This window comes from Alternaria burnsii, assembly GCF_013036055.1.
Source record: "Alternaria burnsii strain CBS107.38 chromosome Unknown 705, whole genome shotgun sequence".
Classification (NCBI taxonomy): Eukaryota; Fungi; Ascomycota; class Dothideomycetes; order Pleosporales; family Pleosporaceae; genus Alternaria; species Alternaria burnsii.
This window is the reverse complement of record NW_024066107.1, coordinates 280,778-300,363: the sequence shown is the minus strand read 5'-3', so window position 1 is coordinate 300,363 and position 19,586 is coordinate 280,778. Positions and strand designations below refer to the sequence as shown.

Sequence of the window (19,586 nt, the reverse complement as noted above, 5' to 3'; positions counted from 1 at the left end):
CATGGCTGGAAAAGGCTGTGCGAAGACCATCGCCAATGGTAAGCAGAACGCAGACATCGAGATGTAACTATCGCGACTTCCCCATATGATCAATCAAAGAGCAAATATTCGTGCGGACCACTCAAAGCTCACATACTGACTAAATTGCAGAGCGCGCAGCTCGTATCAAAGCCACTGGACAACGTGTCTATATCTCCGGGCTCAAAGGTCATCACACGCTCGAGACTGGCGTTGCGTATCACTACCGAGGCCACTTCATCTATGCTTTTCCAGCTAGCAATCCCATTGAGCCTGTCCCATTTTCAACAAAAAAGGGCATCAATATAGTAGGAGTCGTCAAAGATCAAGCACCCATTTACAATCATACAGACCCAGATCTTATACTCGAACAGGATGTTGCCGCCTTACATAGGTCTTGCGTACACGAATGGGTATTTCAACAAGCGCAGGAGGAATTCAAAAAGCAGGAGACGAAGAAGGTGCTTGAAGCAGAAGAGACATCGGAACAAAGGAATATTGAAACCGAGACTATGGCGAGCAGTACAACGGATGTTGACGCTGCTGCGACTCCCAAGGCAAGCGCACAGGAGCCCTTGCCCAGTCAAGCTCCCTTACGTGTCCCGTCCTTTACGACATTGCTAGTTCCCTCGCAAGTATCGTCAAAGAGTGCTTGCCGCCCGCAGACTCACCACCAACTAGTGACCAGTCAACAAAGCTCATCATCTTCAGTCAACATTCCGCAAATCGGCGCTGTCGAAGCTCCGCCTGCACAAACTTTTCCATCAACAGCCTACACACCTCACGACCGCGGTAGGTACCTAGCATACTCCGCCCCCGGATCCCGCCACGCCTCTGTAGACAACACGCCCTCCGTCTCACGCCCTGTATCACCAACCCACCTCCATGGTCTCAGTGTACGCAGCGGCCACGACGGCCATGGTCATGTTTCACTCCGACCTATAGCAAGCACTTCGCGTCTGAACCAACTTCTCGCAGAAGAAGGTTTCCGCCGGTCCATGAGTCCTCTTGCAGATGTAACAGAGGAGCATCTGCGAGGAAGCGGACACCGGGAAGGACGAGATGGGAATCTGTTAGCCAACCCGGGGGTATCACAGGGCTGGATGGACCCAAAAGGTGTTTCCGCGTTTGTGGAAACTGTGAGCCGGAGGCCGTCGCCTTCTCGTCTCTCTTTGCGGTCTCGCTCGCGCCCAATGTCAAGGGTAAATGGCCGGGGTCCACGGGGTGACTCAAACTCACCTGAGAAGGACATCGATGAGGGTTTGTATCTCCATGGTCTGGGTCATCCGGATGTGATTCGTGATGATGCATCTAGGGCTCAGACAAGGGAGTCTAGCCCGTTCCGTGCACCCGGTTATCGGTCTACGGATAGTACGGCGTATTTGAGAGAGTTGGCAACGAGGCATTACGATGTAGTCAACGCCGAGCCAGAGGCGTCGTCATGGCAGTCACAAACACCGATTGGTCACCCGCCCACTGGTCTATTTGGAAGCCCGGTAGTTGCAGCGTCGCTGCACCGCGATGCCATGCCCGCTTTCACCTTTCCAGTTCCTCGGCACACACCGGACACTTCCTCTTTTCCCGCTTTCGACGGCGATATTCCGCCCGCTAGCTACACAGATCACGCTGACAAGAAACCTCTTGTCACAGGTCGTCCACGCGCTGGATCGAAATATGTACACACTGGCCGTCCACGCGCTGCTTCCAAGGCGCTGAATGAAGCTTACAACGCCGCCAACCCATCATCAACGCCCCGTCCGGTATTTCCGTTCAGCTTCGTACCCTCTGCCGAACACACTGGCACTGAGAATGACAACACCATCACCACCACCACCACCACCGACGCTCAGGATACTACCTTCAAAGCCCGCTGTCCACTCCACTCGGAGTCTTGTAATGGTCAGGACGTGGTACACGAGCATATGACGCAGCGTGCTAGGAATGGTGCGGGGTTCAAGGATTTGTTTCCCACGATTGAGTGTGAGGGTGGAAGAGTGATGGTAGATTGGAAGAAATTGATGAATGAGGAGGTGGAGAGGTGGAAGGGTGTGTGAGGGAACGTGATTCCAGATTTTGGGCTGGTTATTTTGCCATGTATGAAGTCTAGGAGAGATGATAGAACGGAGCGGATGCAATTGGAAATCACATGGTACGATACAAATACGTGATACGAAGCGCGTGACAATGAACGGGCCGTGTGCGACTTCCTCGATGTAACACAGAAACGAGACAATCAACAAATGAAGATTGAACATTGCGATAACATCAAAGGAGAGGAAGAGAGACGTACTGATATACATGTAACGCTAAATATAAACTGACTTCGCCTTGTCCGTGCACAACAACTCTCATAAGCACGACGCTCCCCTGGGTATCTCTACTGCGTGAAGAACACATACGATACTCCCCATGATCATCCCTAACGCCTCGTCGTAAATCGACTACATGGTTCGGTAATACAACTTATTGGTCATACATGAGGCAAGCTTACTCGGCGGCAGCGGCGGCCTTCTTGCGGCCCCTTGATCACATTAGTCACAAGTACGATGATTATCCCACCACTAGACATACCTCTTCTGTGGAGCTTTCTTAGGCTCGGGAGCTTCCTTTGCGTGATCTGAAAGCACTTCAGCCTCAGAATCGAGACCGATTTCAGGCTCGGGATCAGGGTTCTCGACTGTGGCCTTCTTGCCTCGAGCCTTCTTGGGCTTGGGAGCTTCCTTGTCGCTAGCGTCGGTGTGCTGAACAGCCTTCTTGGCACGGCCGCTGGCTCGAGCCTTCTTTGCAGGAGGGGCGGCCTCTTCGTCGTCGTCTTCTTCCTCGACTTCCTTCTTGGCAGGTCGGCCACGCTTCTTAGGGGCAGGGGCGGGAGCTGGGACATCTTGTTCGTCCTGATCCTCGGCTTTGACCTTCTTGGCCTTGGTGGCGCGCTTCTTGGGAGCTGGTGCCGGGGCCTCCTCCTCCTCTTCGTCTTCGACTTCGTCCTTGACCTCGTTCTTCTTGGCCTTGGTTGCGCGCTTCTTCTTGGGTGGGGAAGCAGCGTCCTCGCCGTCATTATCTTCGGCGCCCTTCTTTGCCTTCTTTGCCCTAGGCTTCTTTACGCCTGGACGGTTTAGCTCAGGGTCCTGATACGGTTAGTAAGTGAATCGCTGGCGAACCATCTGGGGCGACATGTGAAGATACTTACGCGTGTGCAGTCCTCGTCCGGAATGTGACCGTTCTTGAGCGCGAAATCGACCTTTTCTTGAAATTCGGCGGGCAACTCGTCGTAGCCATCGACCATGTCAGTATCACCTCCGCATGTCTCGATCAGATTCTCAATCTGCTTAGGAGTAACGCATCCCCTGGGATGATCAGTATACAAGTGACAGGAACACGGAGAACATCAAAACATACCAATGACGGTATTGCCAGCTGACGTGATCTTTGATCGTTACTTGTGTCGCATAGCGGAACTGGCCCTTCATTATCTTGCTGCCAGAGTCTTTGCATTCTTTAACTTGACAACCGGCGCGGTTGTTAGGAGACTCCTCTGAAGCACAATCAGCCCAATTCTGATGAACGGAAACCGTGGTTTTATCATGCGGCCCAGAGGTCATTGGCCGCGCCAGTATCCAACTTCGTTCAGGTACTTACCGACGCGATAGACACCCATAATCGCGGCTGTAAGGTATCGGGAGGTAGGTGGGGTTTGGGTTGCTATGTATTTTGCGGACACGCGCAGGAGTAATTGCTTATATGTGCAGACGTGTTAGGCTGCAGTGGGTGAAAGTGTCCTGTCTTGTTTCAATTGCTGGACGTCGCGAAATGTTTGCGCCAGTCGACGCGTGAGGTCACCACAGGAGACGCTAGTGGCAGGGCAGCCTTGAGCACGGGCGCTGATCCCTGTCAGCCAGTTTAGCGCGTCTCGGATCTGGAGAGTGCAGTTCGTCATGATCCTAGTCAGAAAAAGTCAAGACATGCCGCTGGCACGAGCATTCACCCTCGCCCCTCATCCGCCACCCCTCAATGAGCGCTGCGCATACATGTTTTCGCAGCGCCCTCTCACAGGCTTTCCGTCCGAACTCATGTGGAATCGCTGCTCCCTGTTCTGTCGCCGCCTTCCTCGTTCCCGCCCTCAGTAGACCCTCGAAACGCACCTTCACCTCTGGAAAACGCCGCCCCGCAGATGCACAGTCACGTCTCCAGCCACCGACGGAAGATAGAGGGGATGTGATTACTCGAGTAGTTCCTCTCAAGCCTAAAGAACGTATTCGATCACGCATACAGTATCCACTTCGAGAGGCTCGTGGCGATATCAAAGCATGGCTCGATGCCATTGAGCCATTCCTTCCGCGTCACCTGCGGCAAGCGACGTCCGACGAGCCAGAAAGGCCCACAACCTCGCTCGACTTCGCCCTGTTCATCAACAAAGCCCAGGATGCTTCCATAGACATCCTTAGCTACCTTGGGGTAGAGGCGGGGAAATGGCAGACAGTACTATGGATAGTCAAAAAGCTCACAGAAGACGGGAATTCTCCACTCGACCTGACCGCTCATCTTGAGCAGTATTCATATGCTATATTGCAGGGAGAAGAACACAGGCCTTTGAAAGAGCTGACTGAAGGCCCCTTGCGTCTTCAACGGACATACCCAAACCGCAAGTTGCAACTTACACTGGACGTCGTAACATCCGACCCCGAATCGATTCGCTATTCGCATGTCATGGTCAAGCGAGCCCTAGGACAGCTGTGGAGGAGCCTGGCAAATATGATATTGGCGGCTACGGAACAGAGCAGCGGCGAGCATCACACCATTATGCCGCACGTCCTGGAGATGATTGCTTATCTGCACCACTTGGGCCTGATGCCTGACTCAGTCTACACATATCGAAATCCACAGGACAAGCATGCTTTCCAGCAGCCCCCGACACTCCACATGCTATCGTCCAAGATCTTGACAGCTCTGTCTGACGCGACCTGGAATGCTCACGAAGCTTCCGTCAAGACTGCCAAGGATCGCGCCAACGCTCACTACTTCCTCGGTCACGAGATACCTGGATCGCGTTACAAAGTTCGGGTTACGGAAGTGGCTCCGGAGCTGTGGCTAGAGCTTGTTCTGTGGTCATGTTTGCACGGTGGCTGGACACTTGACGGTGCTGCCATCTTGGAGCAACTGGCAAACAGAGAGGGAGAACACGCCTGGGCACTCATCAGTTGGCGGGAGATCCTAGAAGCAGAGCAGAGTAAGGCCCCAGCTCCGACAACAGCTTGGAACTTGCTTCCAATGAGCGGGGAAGCTGCTGCAAGCGCAGAAGACCGCGCACGAACTCGCAGAACTATAAGCAGCGAGATCGTTACAGGCTTCGTTGACGGACTTGTCAATCAGATGCGACTAGGGGTAGGAGCTCGCGGTGCTACTCCAGAGAGTCTGATTGCTTCTATCAAGACTCTAAAAGGCTTCTTAGACAAGAACAACTTAAGTCTCGGTTCTTCAGCTTGGGACTCCGTCATGGCTCGATTAGTCGAATCTGGCGGCTTCGCCCCCGAGAAGCGACCAGAGCTACTTTTGAGGGTTTTCGAGCTGGCTCCAGGATTTGGTGGTGAGGTCGGCTCTGCAAATGCGTCTGCCTCCGCTAGTACCGAAGTACCTTACTTTTTTGAGCCCACCACCATACCACTCAGCTTCCTGCATCGGGCGATGCGTGCTTTCATCAGTAATGGAGACATCCAGGGAGCTATAACTACACTGTCTATGCTTCAACAACACACTGATGACAACAAACAAAAGTCTGTGGAAGAGTTCTTTCAAGTCCTTCGCAGCAGTCCGCAATTACGACCTGATGAACCTTTTACAAGCCATTTGCCACCAGTCGAGTTTCCAGCTTTTGATATCAAGCTTCCCCTTCCTCTCCTTGCGCGGCTGCTAGATCTAGTCACCGAGTCAAAGCTGTATGATCTGGGCCGTTGGCTACTTTTCTCTGACGATTTGGATGGTCCTCTGATCGGTAGTGAATTACACAGTCATCGTAACATATCCGCATCTGTCATTCGCTTCGGCACAATGGCCGGAGAGAACAAGCTCGTCTTAGACGTCGTCAAGAAGGCCGGTACATGGAACGAAAAATACCAGCAGTACCGCATGCCAGCCGAGATTCTCACAGCCTTGCTGTGTTCACAGATCAAACTCCGTCAATGGGACTCTGTCCGAGGCATGCAAAAGTATGTGGAAGAGACCTCTACATTTAGACCGCGACCCATCATCATTTCGAGCTTTGCTGCAGAACTCCTTCGAACTTCGCCTGGCCCCGAAGAAGTCAAAGTACGCGCCCAAGAAACCTTCACTGGATTGCTCTTCGCATGGGAGAACATGATACTTGGCAATATACGCAATGAGCTCTATTGCACCTTATCCATCATGTCGACCGTAGACAGCGAGTGGAAAGCGTACTGCTCTCGCTTCCTCGCTTTTTCCTCCCGTCAAGCAGTCAGTCTCTCCACTGACGATTTCAACCGCATACTAAGCGGCGTACTCGGCGGCTACGGCAGTGCTAAGGGCAAAGCGATGGTAGAAACTTGGTGTCACACATCAAGAAGATATCTAGAGTCATATCGAGCGCCAGGCGGATTACCCACTATGCCGCAATATCGCGTCACAAGGAGCATTGAGTATGAGGATCGACCGGAAGATATTGAAGTTAGGCAGGAGTCTGGCGCCATGCTCACCTTGCAAGGACGCATCACTCCCAACCGACAGACGATCTGGGCCGTTATTCGGAAGGTGCAAGATGAAGTGGAGAATGAGACGAGAAGTGGCGAGGAAATGGTTGAGGCCACGCGTAAAGAGAAGCGCGATACGCTGAGGTGGGCTGCAGGGATGCTTCATCAATTGGGTTACGAGTATGAGGATTACATTGCTGCTCTAGGCGATCTTGCAGTGCTTGCCAAGGTTGAGGGTCTTGCCGCGCCTAGAGATGTCGACGTCGGGAATGAGGAGGGTGTCGAGCGGCTCAGCGTCTGAAGCCGGCTTCTCTAGCTTGCATGCTGAGATAATGAGGATAGCTTGGGCTGGAACCGACGCACTAGAGGCCCGTTTTTCGGCCACTTGCATATAGTCTACCAGAATCTTGTACATACTGAGTGTCTAGAAAAAGGCTATCGTGGCATCACGAGACTTTGATAGATACATTTGCAAAGGACACAGCAGTCTGAGCTAGAGACGCTTATCCTTGTTTGTACATACACTTGCGTAATCACGTAATGTTGCCTTCAAGATGTATGGGGCCCCTGACCCATCAAACTACTGTGGATGAAGGGCTAGTTGTTGTAAAGACATGATGCGCGTGATCCAGAAGGCGGTGGGCAGGGCGGTGGGTGTCTTTTTGGTAGGTACTGTAGATATTACTGTAGGAATACCGGGGAGCCCTTTGCAACACAATTTTCTGCCACTTTCTACCCCGACTAAGTAGGTAGGTAGAAAAACCGCGTGATCCAGATTTTCAAACCCTGAGTATGTTCGTCGCATCTAGGCTCCACTGGTACTCCACATACACCAGACCAGAAAAGCAAGAGATGTCAACGGCTCCCCGGCCAGACTGTCCTCTGTCATCTTCTGCCTGATCGTCAAGCTGCCAGCGTTGCAACAGACCAAAAGAAAAAAAAGGATATGTGGCCTTCTGGTAGCGAGCCATCCTACAGAAAGTTTAGGTGGTGTGTAGCTGCAATGTAGCTGTATTGCCTCCAGGGGTATACGTGAGTATCTCGGCCAATGAGGAACCTACCATTCATGTATGTACGCATCCGACGGCCAATGGGGAGGATACGCACATATGGCATGTCGAAGATCTCGCATCAGCTCAAGAAACAGACTCGTCCAACCGGCGTACTGTGTGGGCCGGCCCACCTATGCACTCCAAGCAAGGTAAAGCTCAGCCTCACGAAAAAAAAGTTGACCCGAAGTTTGCAGAGTACACAGAGCAGTTGAGCTTAGACCGGTTCACAAGTCGTTGCAACGCACGTGAAAACCTGGAGTAATGTCCTGTATTGCTATTATTTTTAAATAAATGATTTACAAGCGAGCCTCAGTGCGGACGCTGCTGCATCGTGACAAGCAGCAGCGGCCCGCAAGTTGCTGTAACTTTACTGTTTGAGGCGCCGGCTACGTTTGCACCTCTTCACCGCTTCTTCGCCTGCGGGCGCCAGCGTCAATACAGGCCCAGTGCGTATCGATATGAGATGCGTCTGGAGGGGTACAATGCCGGGCGACGTCAAGCGTACTTTTGGCAGATGGTGGATCGCATCTCGAAGACATGGTCTAGCAGGCACAAGTTTTCGTCTTTGATGGTTTTGCTGGGCCAGATATTAAACATGACGATGTCAGGGGAGCCAGGCCAGCGGTAATCTACTCTGCATGTCCTGCTGTTCGTCGCAGCATGTGCAAACCCGGGGGCTTGCGTCTTAGCAGAACCAATAGGCTGAAGCCGTTACCGTGTACTTTAGCCCCGTGTTGCCTCATCGCTGCACGCACTGCGCACGTCCAGGTTAGTTTCAGTGGGGCAGTTCGGCGAGAAACCAAAATTTCCTGATGAGGGGCACGCGACAGGCGCTGGACGAGTGCAATGAATGGGGAATTGAAGAAGAAATTACAAAACCTACTGCGCTAGGTGTATACACGGCCATGTCCTTGGCTGACTTGCACGTCGCGTCGTGGCACTTAATTGGGCGTTGAACATGGAGTCATCGCTGCAGAGAGAACTAACGCGCTTGGACCATGCGATATGTCGCTAGGGCGGAACTAAAAATTAAACATATCCTCTGCCCTCGCCCGCATTTTCTCTCCACACCAGCCCAAAGACGTCAAAGTCACACGAAAACATACCAGAAACACACAACAACCACATCTTTACACCATTAATCGTCGAGACAATGCCGCAGGCAATCGCTGAGCTCTAAACTCCTGGTGCAGCCCTGCCTACGGGCTGCATCAGCCCGACAGCTCACGGAATTTCAACCTCTACGACGATACCAATACTACGACTGCGTGCAGTATCCTCTGCGCAAACTCGTCTCAATCAATTGGTAGTCATCCCGCCTGCGCTGCAGAACAACACCATTGTCATTTCTACCAGCTCAACGCTTGAAGATCGACGAGACACAAAGGGCCCAGCATAGTTCGCCAGCCCTTCCCCTCAGTACACCAAACATCAGTCGACCAAACGCCGCGAACCCATATCCGACCTATCACTCACCTCTCACCATCCCGAGCTACCCCGACTTCACCTGCCACACCTCCGCTACCGAGACGACCTTCAAAGACACCTACCATGGCTCACCTTACCCACGCTCGATCACCCACTCTTGGTGGACACTACCAAGATCGTAAACTCGCACATGAGACTGCCACCAACACCCGCCGCAGTGAGCAGCGCTCTGCCTCTCCCGACACAGTCGGAGGCAGCGCACCCCACACCAACGGACACAGCGGTGACCAATCCGCTACTGAAGGCGCTGCGGACGAAGACGAAGAAGAGGACAGTAGTACTGCCAAAGACAACGAACAAGACGACGACGAGACCGATGCAGACGTGCCGGCATTACCCTACAGCTATGCTAGGGGAGGCAAGGGCAAGGGCAAGCGTCCTGCCATCCGCGTCGAACATGCGGATGACGATGAGTCTCACGCGGAAGAAGATGAAAACATCTCTGAGCTCATACCCAACAAGCATCCAGTTAATCAACTACTAATGAGCAACAAGAAGCGCACCTTTAGCAATCTCTCAAGCACCTCAGTGCTCTTCGGCGACGACTCTACAGATCAGGAGTCGTTCCCCAGACGCAAGATGGCTCGCAAACTGAGCAACGCTTCCAGCATACCGCTGCTAACATACAAGGAAGACGAAGAACCCCAAGTAAGCTATGAAAACGCTATTGAGAGCGACGATGAAGACTATAGCGGCGTCATGAACATCCCTGACGATGACGAATCCGACATTGAGAAGATGGAGCAAGAAGAAGAGAGCTATATCCTCCAAGAGGAGCAATCAGCTACCAACCTTCTCAATGAGTATCGTGATGCTCGACGACTCAGTCTTGAGAGTTGTTTTAGCGATAACATCTTCGATGTTACCGCCCCACTAGACGATGAGTACATGGCAGGACTTGCCGACTTTGGCTTCACTCCTTTCTTTGAGCCGGATGCTCTGCCTGATTCTCCTGTTCCCATGGCCAAGAGAAAGTTCTCAGATGGCTCAGCCAAGCGCGTCCGCTTTGACGACGACGTTCAAGTATCAGATAGTTCCAGTTCGGAATCTTCAGAACTCGACAGCAGTGTTTTCCCTGATCTCTTCTTGGATCAAGATAAGATCCCTCCCAGCTTGCATCAACTTCTTGACATGGACTACGATGATGACAACGGAGACATGGCTTCTCCGCAGTCAGATGCGTCGTTCTGGGACTTTGAGCAGAATGAGTCGCGCATCACTCAAGTTGATGATTCAGATGAAGATGAAGAGTCGTCTGGCGAATCCAGCGGTTACGAGTGTACGGTAGTACCCTATTTTTGCTATTACTCGATGACTAACATTTCTCATCAGCTGACATGGGTGATACCACTGACGAAGAAGACTTTGGAACCGATATACTTCCACGCACACCCAAGCAGTCTGTTCTACAACGACCGGCCTCAGCACCAGGCTCACGTGCCGGCACACCCAAGCCATTTCAACGTAGCTCTCGTCCAATAGGCCGTCAAATTCCGCCAACTCGCGGCATCTTCATTCACGATGAGACTGATCAGGCCATCGCGGTCACTAACAGGGCTACCAAGGCCGTCGCATTCTACCGGCCTCGCACAATGATGATTCCATGGATTCCTTTGACTGATTATCAAAGCAGTACAAGCGGTACCGTCAACAACAGTCCTCGCAATTCCATTGCTCAGCTCAACGGCTCTGACAGCGAGAGCAATGAGGTCTTCAACAATGGTCTCAGTACCGACATCATGCTCAGTGGCATATTTGGATCAGCTGGGGGCAATGACTTTACGTTTGGAAACGAGAGCATTGGTCCTCCAGAGGCCTTCTACCCATTCGTAAGCATATCTTCCAATGGTAACATGGGCCTCGTTGACGAAGATGAGACGGGTTCTTCGAGCGACGAATACGACGATGATCTCAATATCGCCGACTTCATGGACTTTGGCGAGTCAGGGGGAGATACTGATCTAGACGACGACGACGAGTTCGACGAGACCGACAGGCCAGTCACGCCTGCGACTTCCAATGTAGGACATCACGGCTCCACCCCAGCAGCGCCTGCTACCGCCACGCCTCATCGCAAAAGAACCACATCTGATGTCATGCTCGAGCATTTTGACCGTGGCGTCGTCACTGCTTTCCGCAGCAACCAAAACCGGTATCGCGATGTTGCGTCTCTGCCGTCGGATCCTGCGGCGCGGGCCTCGGTTTCTCGTCCTGTCCGGTCTGGCAAGTCTGCCGAGGCTCTCATTACTCCTGTCAGAAGGCGCGTTCGGTCAAACAGAGTCGCCAAGTCACCTCTGAAGAAGGACATGACTATGACCCGCAGCTCACCTCTGTCGGGTGTCACCAAAGCCAACTCACGGTTGCAGAAGTCTGTCTTGGATTCGCCAAAGAAGGGACCGCCTAAGATGGGAACCTTTTCCTGAGCGAACGACGTTATGATATCTACGGCCTTTTGTCTTCTAGCCGCTCCAACGGCTATGTTGTTATTACGAACTTTTATATGCATTTGCATACCCTCAAAAAGTTCTTTTTGGATCTTTCCTAGATGGTCTGATAAAAAGTTGAGCGAGGCGTCTGGCTTAGAACTTTCCTTGCGGCAACGCGGCGGCATCGTTCGGGCTAGTGTAGCCTCAGTCGCGTCTTCACGAATTTCCTTTGTTTGGGCCGGAGTTTCTTTGGTTTAGTACAATATGTTTTGTGTTTTAGTTTTCGCTGTTCGCCTCGCCTCATCGCTTCCTTTCAGAAGGAGTACAAGGTCTTTAGGGATGATACCATGTGTTTTACGAGCTGGGTTCTGTTGCTTCCCTCTGGCGTTTAGGTCTTAACAGTTTGGCAGACTGTTGACCTGATGGCGTTGAGGTCGACAGATGGCTCACAGACATGTCGCGTCTTGTTTTGGTTTCTCTTGTGTCATTCAATTTGAGAGATGTGTGTGTGCGTGTCGTGTAGGATTATTGGTATCGAGTATGGAATGGTAGTCTTTTTTTGCGAAGAATGAAATGTGTTAAACAACGTAACTTTGCGATGTATGCATGGCCTAAGGGAATCTTTAATATGGCGCTAGATGTGCGATAGTCATCTACTACATCACAGGTTCATCCCTCTGTTCCTGCATGATGGTGCAATCATCGTTGTGCGGGAGTCAGGATGCTGGCACTGGGTTGCTGGGATGCTGGGATGCTTAGCGTGGTGTGTATATATCGTCTGTGCTCGCACTACGTCACACGCTCAGCCCGAAGCTCGCTCGCTCCCTGCATGTGAAGATCGCCCGCGCGAGAACATGCCAACACCACCGAAACATGTAGCCGGCAGTTACCCCCACATTACCGCCATGGAGGAACTCAAGGATGATTTCCGCGAAGATAGGCCGATTCTGAAGATTGCCACGGTAAGGACAAGATCGTTCTGGTGCGTGCATCGCATGACACCACCATGTCATTCGATCGCTCGTCACCAACCCAGCGCCCCAAACAACGCGTACTCATAATACCCAGGACACACTACTCCTTCCCCTCCGAATCGCGACATCGCCAGCTCTGCTACGAACGTACCTCAGCACCATCCTCCTCTTCGTCACCTCCACCATCCTCTTCACCTTCGCCGTCGTCGCATACTCGTCTTTCTACTACAACTACATACCCGTGCGCGGCATCTCCGTACCCGTATACCTCCAATTCGACCACGGCCCCACCATCCTGCCTCCCACAACCACCTACCCAGATGGCAGCAGCAGCCTCCCAACCGGCAAGCCCGCAAAATGGCCCTACGGCCTCGCCAACATACCCGGCCTCGTAGACCGCCAAAAGTACGACGTCGTTGTTGAAATGGTCGTCCCGAGGAGCAAGACCAACTTGCAAGCCGGCAACTGGATGGTGGGGCTCGAGTTCCGGGGCCCCACGACGATAGGACAGGGTGTGAAGCATCTCCTTGGTTGGGACGAGGAGTGGAGCGTTGAAGATCACAGTCAAGGTGGTGTGCCGGGTGCCACGGCCGAGAAGATTGTTACAGAAGGAACCACGAGCGAGACGCCTACTGTTCTTGCTAGAAGTCGCAGACCGGTGCTTTTGACGTATCGGAGTCGCGTGCTAGAGATGGTGTATAGGGGGTTGAGGCTGCCGCTCTATCTGGTGGGGTGGCATACGGAATCTGAGTTTGTGGAGATTAGCATGATGGAAGGCGTCATGTTTGAACCTGGGTATCGGAATGTGCCGAGTAGTTTGAGGCTGGAAGTACGAAGTAAGCTTCCAATTGAGGTTTACAGGGCGCAGGTCAGGATTAGTGCGAAGCTGGAAGGCTTTCGTTGGCTGATGTACCGGTACTGGGTCACCAGCGCGATCATCGGTATTCTTACCTTCTGGGGCATGGAGATGGGCGTTTTGCTGTTTACCTGGGGAGCTTTTACGCTGCTGTTCAGTGGTAGTTCGACACCGGCCGAAGGGAAGCAGCAACAGAAGAAGATGAAAGCCGAACAAGGAAGCGAACCTTCTCCCAAACTCGAACAAGGCGACTCCGAACTAGATACACCCTACAGCGACACGTCCCGTACATTCCCCACACTACCTTCTCAGCACCCTCTCTCGTACAGCTCGCCGTCGCCTAAATCACCCAAAGAAGAAGAACGCGGGTCTCCTAGGCTGGAAGATATACCGACAAGAGAGGAAATGGAGGCTGATGACGAAGAAGACGACGACTTCATTCTTGAAGAGCCGATTCCCAGGGGTGTGGAGAGGGAGGGGGTTTTTACGGATTCGGGCATTGGAACGAGTCTTGAGAGTAGTATTGATAGGGGTTTGGCTAGACGGAGGAGTGGGAAGGCAAAGGATAAGGGGGGTGATGGTGAGAGTTAGTTGTCTATAGGGAAGGGGGGAGGGAGGGGAAAAGAGGGGAAATGTGCGAGATGTGTTATGGGAGTGGTGAAATGAATTACGATGATTGTGGAAATCTTATTGGTGGGTGGCCGTGCCTATGTTCTGGTATAAGCACGATCATCGGATCAATGGGTAGATGGTAAAGCTACGCCGATTTCTCGATCTGTACGGTCTCCATACTAGGGTTCCCCTGTCTATTGCTATCACCCGCTCGTTGTATACCTGTTCTAATCGGTGTCGGGCATGCCCTCTGCTTCGGTCTCAGGCATAGCGCAGAGCGGCAGCTACATGAGAATTCGTAGTTAGTGGAATGGACTACATGCATCATGGCAGAAAGGATACTAACGTCTTCATTTCCACGGCAGAGAACGTCACAAGCCTCTAGGCTTCGTCGACAGGTACGGCTGCAGTCTACTACTGCACAGTCGAGTTTGCGGTTGACTCCAGTATCGGGAACGAGGCGTGGGATGTGATACGGTAAGCCTCTGTTGGAAGGGTCCTTGCGGTCAGCTAAAAAGAAACTAGATCAGTAGAATTCTTGAGGGGATAAGATGGGGGGGGGGGGGGAGTACGTACCAAAGAGACTACACCATGCATAACAGGGCCAATCACCAGCTGATGTAGCTGTGGCGAGGAGAACAAGGAGGATGTTGGTGTATAGAAACTTCATTTCGGGTTCTTCTGTCGTGTCTGTGGATTGTGGGAGTTGGTTGGGGATAAGTGATGGAAATAAACGTGCAAATTTAGGAACCCTTTACATCCCTCTGTTAGATACGTTTAGGAAGACTTAGTCCAGGGATCTGTGTGGTGATGCGTGGAATTTATGGCTTGTGTATGACTGTAAGATGACACGTACTAGAGACCCTGGTTTTCATCTGAGAAGTTGTGTGGAGTTTTAACACTTCAAAATTACGGCGACGAGAAGCGATAATTACGGTACCTTTTGGAACAGGTGAGCGAGATTCGTCATTTGTGGTTCAGGGAGATATCTAGAAAGCTGTTGCAACTATGTTCACGGCACCTGAAATTGATCTAGTGTTGAGGTAAATGTATGCACAAAGAACATGATGATTTGCAAACATCTGCACGATAGTCCGACTGAAGAAAAAATCTCCAGCTCAGATGTGAGCTCGTTCTGATGCTCCCTATAGATACAAATTTCCTCGGACCTAGTCTTCTTGTTCGCCTGTTCCTATTTCACGCTTGTTATGTACTTGGTTCAGGCCTGTGGATAGTGTTGGAGTACAGAAGTGACGCATTGATCCTACGGATTATTTGGCTATATAGGCAGTATACTAGTGGGTATGACAGGTACCAATAACAACATAAGATAGGTCTTTCTTCAGATCGTACACCCGTCGATGGTAGACGTATTCTGAGTTGTATCCTCCACTTCGCGACTAGGTAACTACAGTTAACGCATTAGCAAATCGCATCCCAACGCTGGAAAGGAGGAGAAAAGTTTCGTACCATTAGTTGCCCATTACAATCAAAAAAGCCTTTCTCATCATCCTACGTATATTTGCCGAGCGCGTAATAAAAATGAACGGAGGTGGGAACCCGCAAGGGTGCACCATCGACCGATCCTAATGTCTTCGGAAGGATCCGAGTAAGAGCATGGCTGTTAGGACCCGAAAGATAGTGAACTATGTTTGAATAGGGTGAAGCCAGATGAAACTCTCGTCGAAATTGGAAGAAGAGTGTTTTCAAACCTTGCGATGTAGACATGCGTAGTGTGAGATGTAGACATGCGTAGTGTGAGATGTAGACAGACGAGCGGATCTGGATCGGTGGTTCCATTACAGAGAGATGTTGATGGCAGGCAACCGAGGTGTATAGGATGTCTATGTCTTTAGAAAGGTGGTAAAGCTCGTGGTATATGTGCTTGCCGATCTTTCCTTGCTAAGGAGAGGCGAGGAGAGGAGGACAGCCAGAGTAGAGGAGGATGGCGAACGTGAAGGAGGTGGGTGTGATGAATAGCTTAGGGATAAGGACGGCGGAGAAAGAAACCATCGCTGGAGCTTGTTTAGCTCGCAGTTCAGACGACCCGTATGGGTGGTTGCGTGTTGTTCTTGCTGAGATGGGTGGTCGTGTAGTTGGTGGGTATGGTGTGGACAATATTGTGACGACCTGGGGGAAGGGGTGAGACACCGACGGCGCAGCGGGGCAGCTATGTTGGTTTTAGCGTCAGCTATCTTGCGCTTTCGAAGCAGATGTTTTCTCCTGGTATCGAGGTACACTTACGTCTTCATCTCCACCACAGAGGACATGACAAGACTCTAGACTCCGTTGGCAGGTACGCCTGCAGTCTACCTGGGCACACTTGATGCTGCTGTAAGAGTCGTCAAATTCTTCAAAACCGGGTATGTTTGCTATGAGCCGCGATTTACCGACGCCTAGAGAGTTGTGTTAGCAACATTATCATGATTTCAAAGGAGTGGAGATGTATATGAGAATGAAGGAGATGGCGCATACTACGGGTGCAGAGAACAGGTACTTTACACTCAGTGGCTGAAGCCGTAGAGGTGAAGAGGGTTACGAGAATGGCGGTGGTACTGATGAGAAACATACCCTTGCATTGAAAAGGTGCTTTCATGCAATCACCTGCGATGATCATGGCTGCGAAGAAGGTAAGGAGGATGATGGTGGCAAGGAACTTCATCGTGATGTTTTGTGAGAGATATGTTAGGATCGGTTGTGAAAGGGAGGAATGGTTGTAGATGACGAGAGGACCACAGATGGTTGCGGAAAGCAAGGACGAGATGGTTAGGAGGAAAGGAATGGTGTGGAGGTTTCATGATTCTTCGTAGGAAAGTATGCTTCTTATACTTCATGCTAACAGAAACCATGGAATCTTTTGGGCAAGAACCATTAGAATTGTTTGGGCAAGAGATAATGGAACTGCTTGGGCAAGAAACAGTAGCATCGACTGGGTAAGGAATAGTGGAATGGTTCGGGCAAGAACCTTGGGTGAGAATATTCGAATGCTGACACTGAAAGTTTCTGTATGGCTGACGAGGGCCCATTTACTGGAAACGCTGGTTTGCCTCGAAAATTTGTGTGGATCGATTCATACTTTGAAACCACGGTATTGGCAGGGGATAGAGATGGTACCAAGCGAAGAGGATATTTAACCATAACCATCTAAAATTCTTACAAGTACGACTAATGCAGTCATGAATACATTCGAAATTGGTGTATTATCCCCATCAAAAAAAATCTATCCGCAAGAAACGCCCCAATATTCGAAACCCGCGGAACTACTCGAATCTACAAAAGTGCACACCTTCAACTCAGAGCATAGGCCTCTCACTAGATGGATCCTGTCCCCTGTTGAACTTTGTTTCGATCCTGTTTTTCCCTTTTTGCATGTACCCCACCACCTCCTCATCCGTAATCGTCGTCAACCCATTCTCAACATCCATGTCACTCCTCTCGCAAGTCTTGGCTTGAATAAACACACCATTGCTCTGCACTTTCTTGCCTTCAACGATATCCCTGCAGAACCCGCCGTATTCCTCAAAGTGAACGGCACTAGCAGGGTTACTCTCAATCAACATGCCAAAGCAGTGCGGCATAGCCTCAAAGTCTCTCCACACAACCGTCACACCCTGCTTCACACATCGCTGAGCCACGACAGCTCCCTCATCTCTCAACATCTCCTCGCCCACAGAGAAGAAAAGCGGCGGGGCTTTGGACCAATCTTTCGCGGCGAGAGGGCTCACAAGCGGATGCATCAATGCACTGCCCTCGCAATAAAGGTCTGCGCGCGGCGGGTTGGAGGGCCACACGCCATCGTCTTTGGGGAACTCGCGGGAATCGACTTGGCTGGGCGTAGGGAGGTAATCGTACTTGACTCCTCCTTCGACGGAGGGCAGACTGCGCGTTATATCCATCCAAGGTGACGACAGGGCAAGACCGGCTGGTAAGGGAATCTCAACGTCTTTGCCGTGGAAGCGGACGCTGGGCGTTTGGCCGGCGGGAGTGCTACGGTGAATTTGAAGGAGTAGTTGGAGCAAGGCGGTACAGCATGTTCCGCCTGCTGAGTCGCCCCCGAACACGATTTCGCTGGCGGGGATGGGCGCGTGGAAGGACCCGGGTGGTGGTGAGAGCAGTGTGAGATATGCTGTGAAACAATCTAGTAGCGCAGAGGGGAAAGGACCTTGGGGCGAGAGGCGGTACCGAACGGAGAAGACGCGGCCACCCGTTTCTTTTGCGAGACGGCCTGTGAGTGGACGCGATGTCGCTGGATCGAGGAGGTACATTGCGCCGCCGTGGAAATAGAGTAATGTGACTTTACTCTTCGTTTCCTTTACCAGATTTTCGTATTTTTCTGCCTCGCTCATGGATGAGGGTTCTGGCTCATCATTCTTGGCATCTGCGCGGTATCCGTTCCATTCTGCTTCCAAAGGTCGCTGCTCAGGCTTCGTCCAGGTCTCTTCCCCAGTTCCCATATCTTCAATAGCTTTGAACATCATCTGCCGTACATCGTCTTCTTCTGGTGCGCTCTGTTGAACCTTGCTGACCCAGACCTTTCCCTTGACACCTGGTTCCTTACATGTTAGACGCTGTAGCTTTGAGATGGGTGTTGGTGTCGAATTAGGGCCCAGCATGTCGCGAAGCATGTTGACCGTCATTTCCGTGCGTAGGTCCCATTTCGAAGACGTTGGGGACATGGATATAGAGTGCCATAGTGCCGTCTTCAACAAAAACGGTGTTTTGGGAAGGAGAAACTTAATCAGGGCTGAGGGCGAGGAGTCCATGTTTGAGATGTTCCGCGGAGGAAGTTGCACGAGTCGAGTTCGGTGATGACGGGAATGATCGTGTAGTTGGGATAATGTCGATTGAAAGCTAATGTCTAGGTTTATTGTGAAGATGTTATAGTCTACAGTCAAGATTAAGGAGAAAAAGAAGCCACTCTAGTGGCGACCAGAGTGTTGACGTCGCACTACTAGGCTGTCGACGCGGCACTTAACGATGCCTCGGCCCATAGCCCCACGAGTCATGCACGAGATCATGCGAGATATACGGTCCATACGCTCACGTGGGGGTCGATCCTTAGCAGCAGCCGCAGGTGGAAGTGACTCAAAACGTCTCTAACTTCTATGCTTGCTCTTCAGGTTGTACATTGTAGCACACAACACCGCATATCCTAGAAAGCAGGCAACAGAAATCCAGCTAATCAATCATCAATAGTATTCAAGTGACTACGCGCATAGTAACAATGGGGTGTAATGCGGGTTAGTGGTATCTTTCCATCCATCCATCAGTCCTCCATTCCAAAACGCCTGGTCCATTTACTCAATCGTTTAAAAAGGCAATACTGCAAGCCCGCCTGATGCGGAGCTGCTCTTCTCTCTGTCGCCTCATTCTGAGGTAGCGCATGGTTCCCTGGAATTCAAGACGGCTCAATTTGAGCTTTCCAAGGTCTTCCTTGCCATTCTTATCCATCACCAGTAGAC

General features: G+C 51.5%; 7 protein-coding genes across 7 annotated transcripts; 4 read left to right on the top strand and 3 right to left on the bottom strand.

The window, feature by feature from the left end:
• Position 1: 1 nt before the first annotated feature.
• On the top strand, positions 2–2,072 carry GT037_000114 (uncharacterized protein; the record flags this gene model as incomplete). The annotated part of the gene is made up of 2 exons (XM_038925161.1): positions 2–38; positions 151–2,072. 2 exons carry the CDS (start codon positions 2–4, stop codon positions 2,070–2,072), a joined length of 1,959 nt encoding a protein of 652 aa, XP_038791017.1.
• A 433-nt stretch (positions 2,073–2,505) lies between these two features.
• GT037_000113 (uncharacterized protein) lies at positions 2,506–3,673 on the bottom strand (the record flags this gene model as incomplete). The annotated part of the gene is made up of 5 exons (XM_038925160.1): positions 2,506–2,539; positions 2,590–3,143; positions 3,206–3,362; positions 3,415–3,550; positions 3,655–3,673. 5 exons carry the CDS (start codon positions 3,671–3,673, stop codon positions 2,506–2,508), a joined length of 900 nt encoding a protein of 299 aa, XP_038791016.1.
• A 353-nt stretch (positions 3,674–4,026) lies between these two features.
• GT037_000112 (uncharacterized protein) lies at positions 4,027–7,017 on the top strand (the record flags this gene model as incomplete). Its single annotated transcript, XM_038925159.1, has 1 exon — positions 4,027–7,017. One exon carries the CDS (start codon positions 4,027–4,029, stop codon positions 7,015–7,017), a length of 2,991 nt encoding a protein of 996 aa, XP_038791015.1.
• Positions 7,018–9,319: 2,302 nt separating this feature from the next.
• Positions 9,320–11,679, top strand: GT037_000111 (uncharacterized protein; the record flags this gene model as incomplete). The annotated part of the gene is made up of 2 exons (XM_038925158.1): positions 9,320–10,535; positions 10,589–11,679. The coding sequence occupies 2 exons, from the start codon at positions 9,320–9,322 to the stop codon at positions 11,677–11,679; spliced, it is 2,307 nt and encodes a 768-aa protein (XP_038791014.1).
• An 857-nt stretch (positions 11,680–12,536) lies between these two features.
• GT037_000110 (uncharacterized protein) lies at positions 12,537–14,103 on the top strand (the record flags this gene model as incomplete). Its single annotated transcript, XM_038925157.1, has 2 exons — positions 12,537–12,644; positions 12,751–14,103. The coding sequence occupies 2 exons, from the start codon at positions 12,537–12,539 to the stop codon at positions 14,101–14,103; spliced, it is 1,461 nt and encodes a 486-aa protein (XP_038791013.1).
• A 2,059-nt stretch (positions 14,104–16,162) lies between these two features.
• Positions 16,163–16,786, bottom strand: GT037_000109 (uncharacterized protein; the record flags this gene model as incomplete). The annotated part of the gene is made up of 3 exons (XM_038925156.1): positions 16,163–16,294; positions 16,369–16,520; positions 16,696–16,786. 3 exons carry the CDS (start codon positions 16,784–16,786, stop codon positions 16,163–16,165), a joined length of 375 nt encoding a protein of 124 aa, XP_038791012.1.
• Positions 16,787–17,417: 631 nt separating this feature from the next.
• GT037_000108 (cyclin pch1) lies at positions 17,418–18,887 on the bottom strand (the record flags this gene model as incomplete). Its single annotated transcript, XM_038925155.1, has 1 exon — positions 17,418–18,887. One exon carries the CDS (start codon positions 18,885–18,887, stop codon positions 17,418–17,420), a length of 1,470 nt encoding a protein of 489 aa, XP_038791011.1.
• Positions 18,888–19,586: the final 699 nt, after the last annotated feature.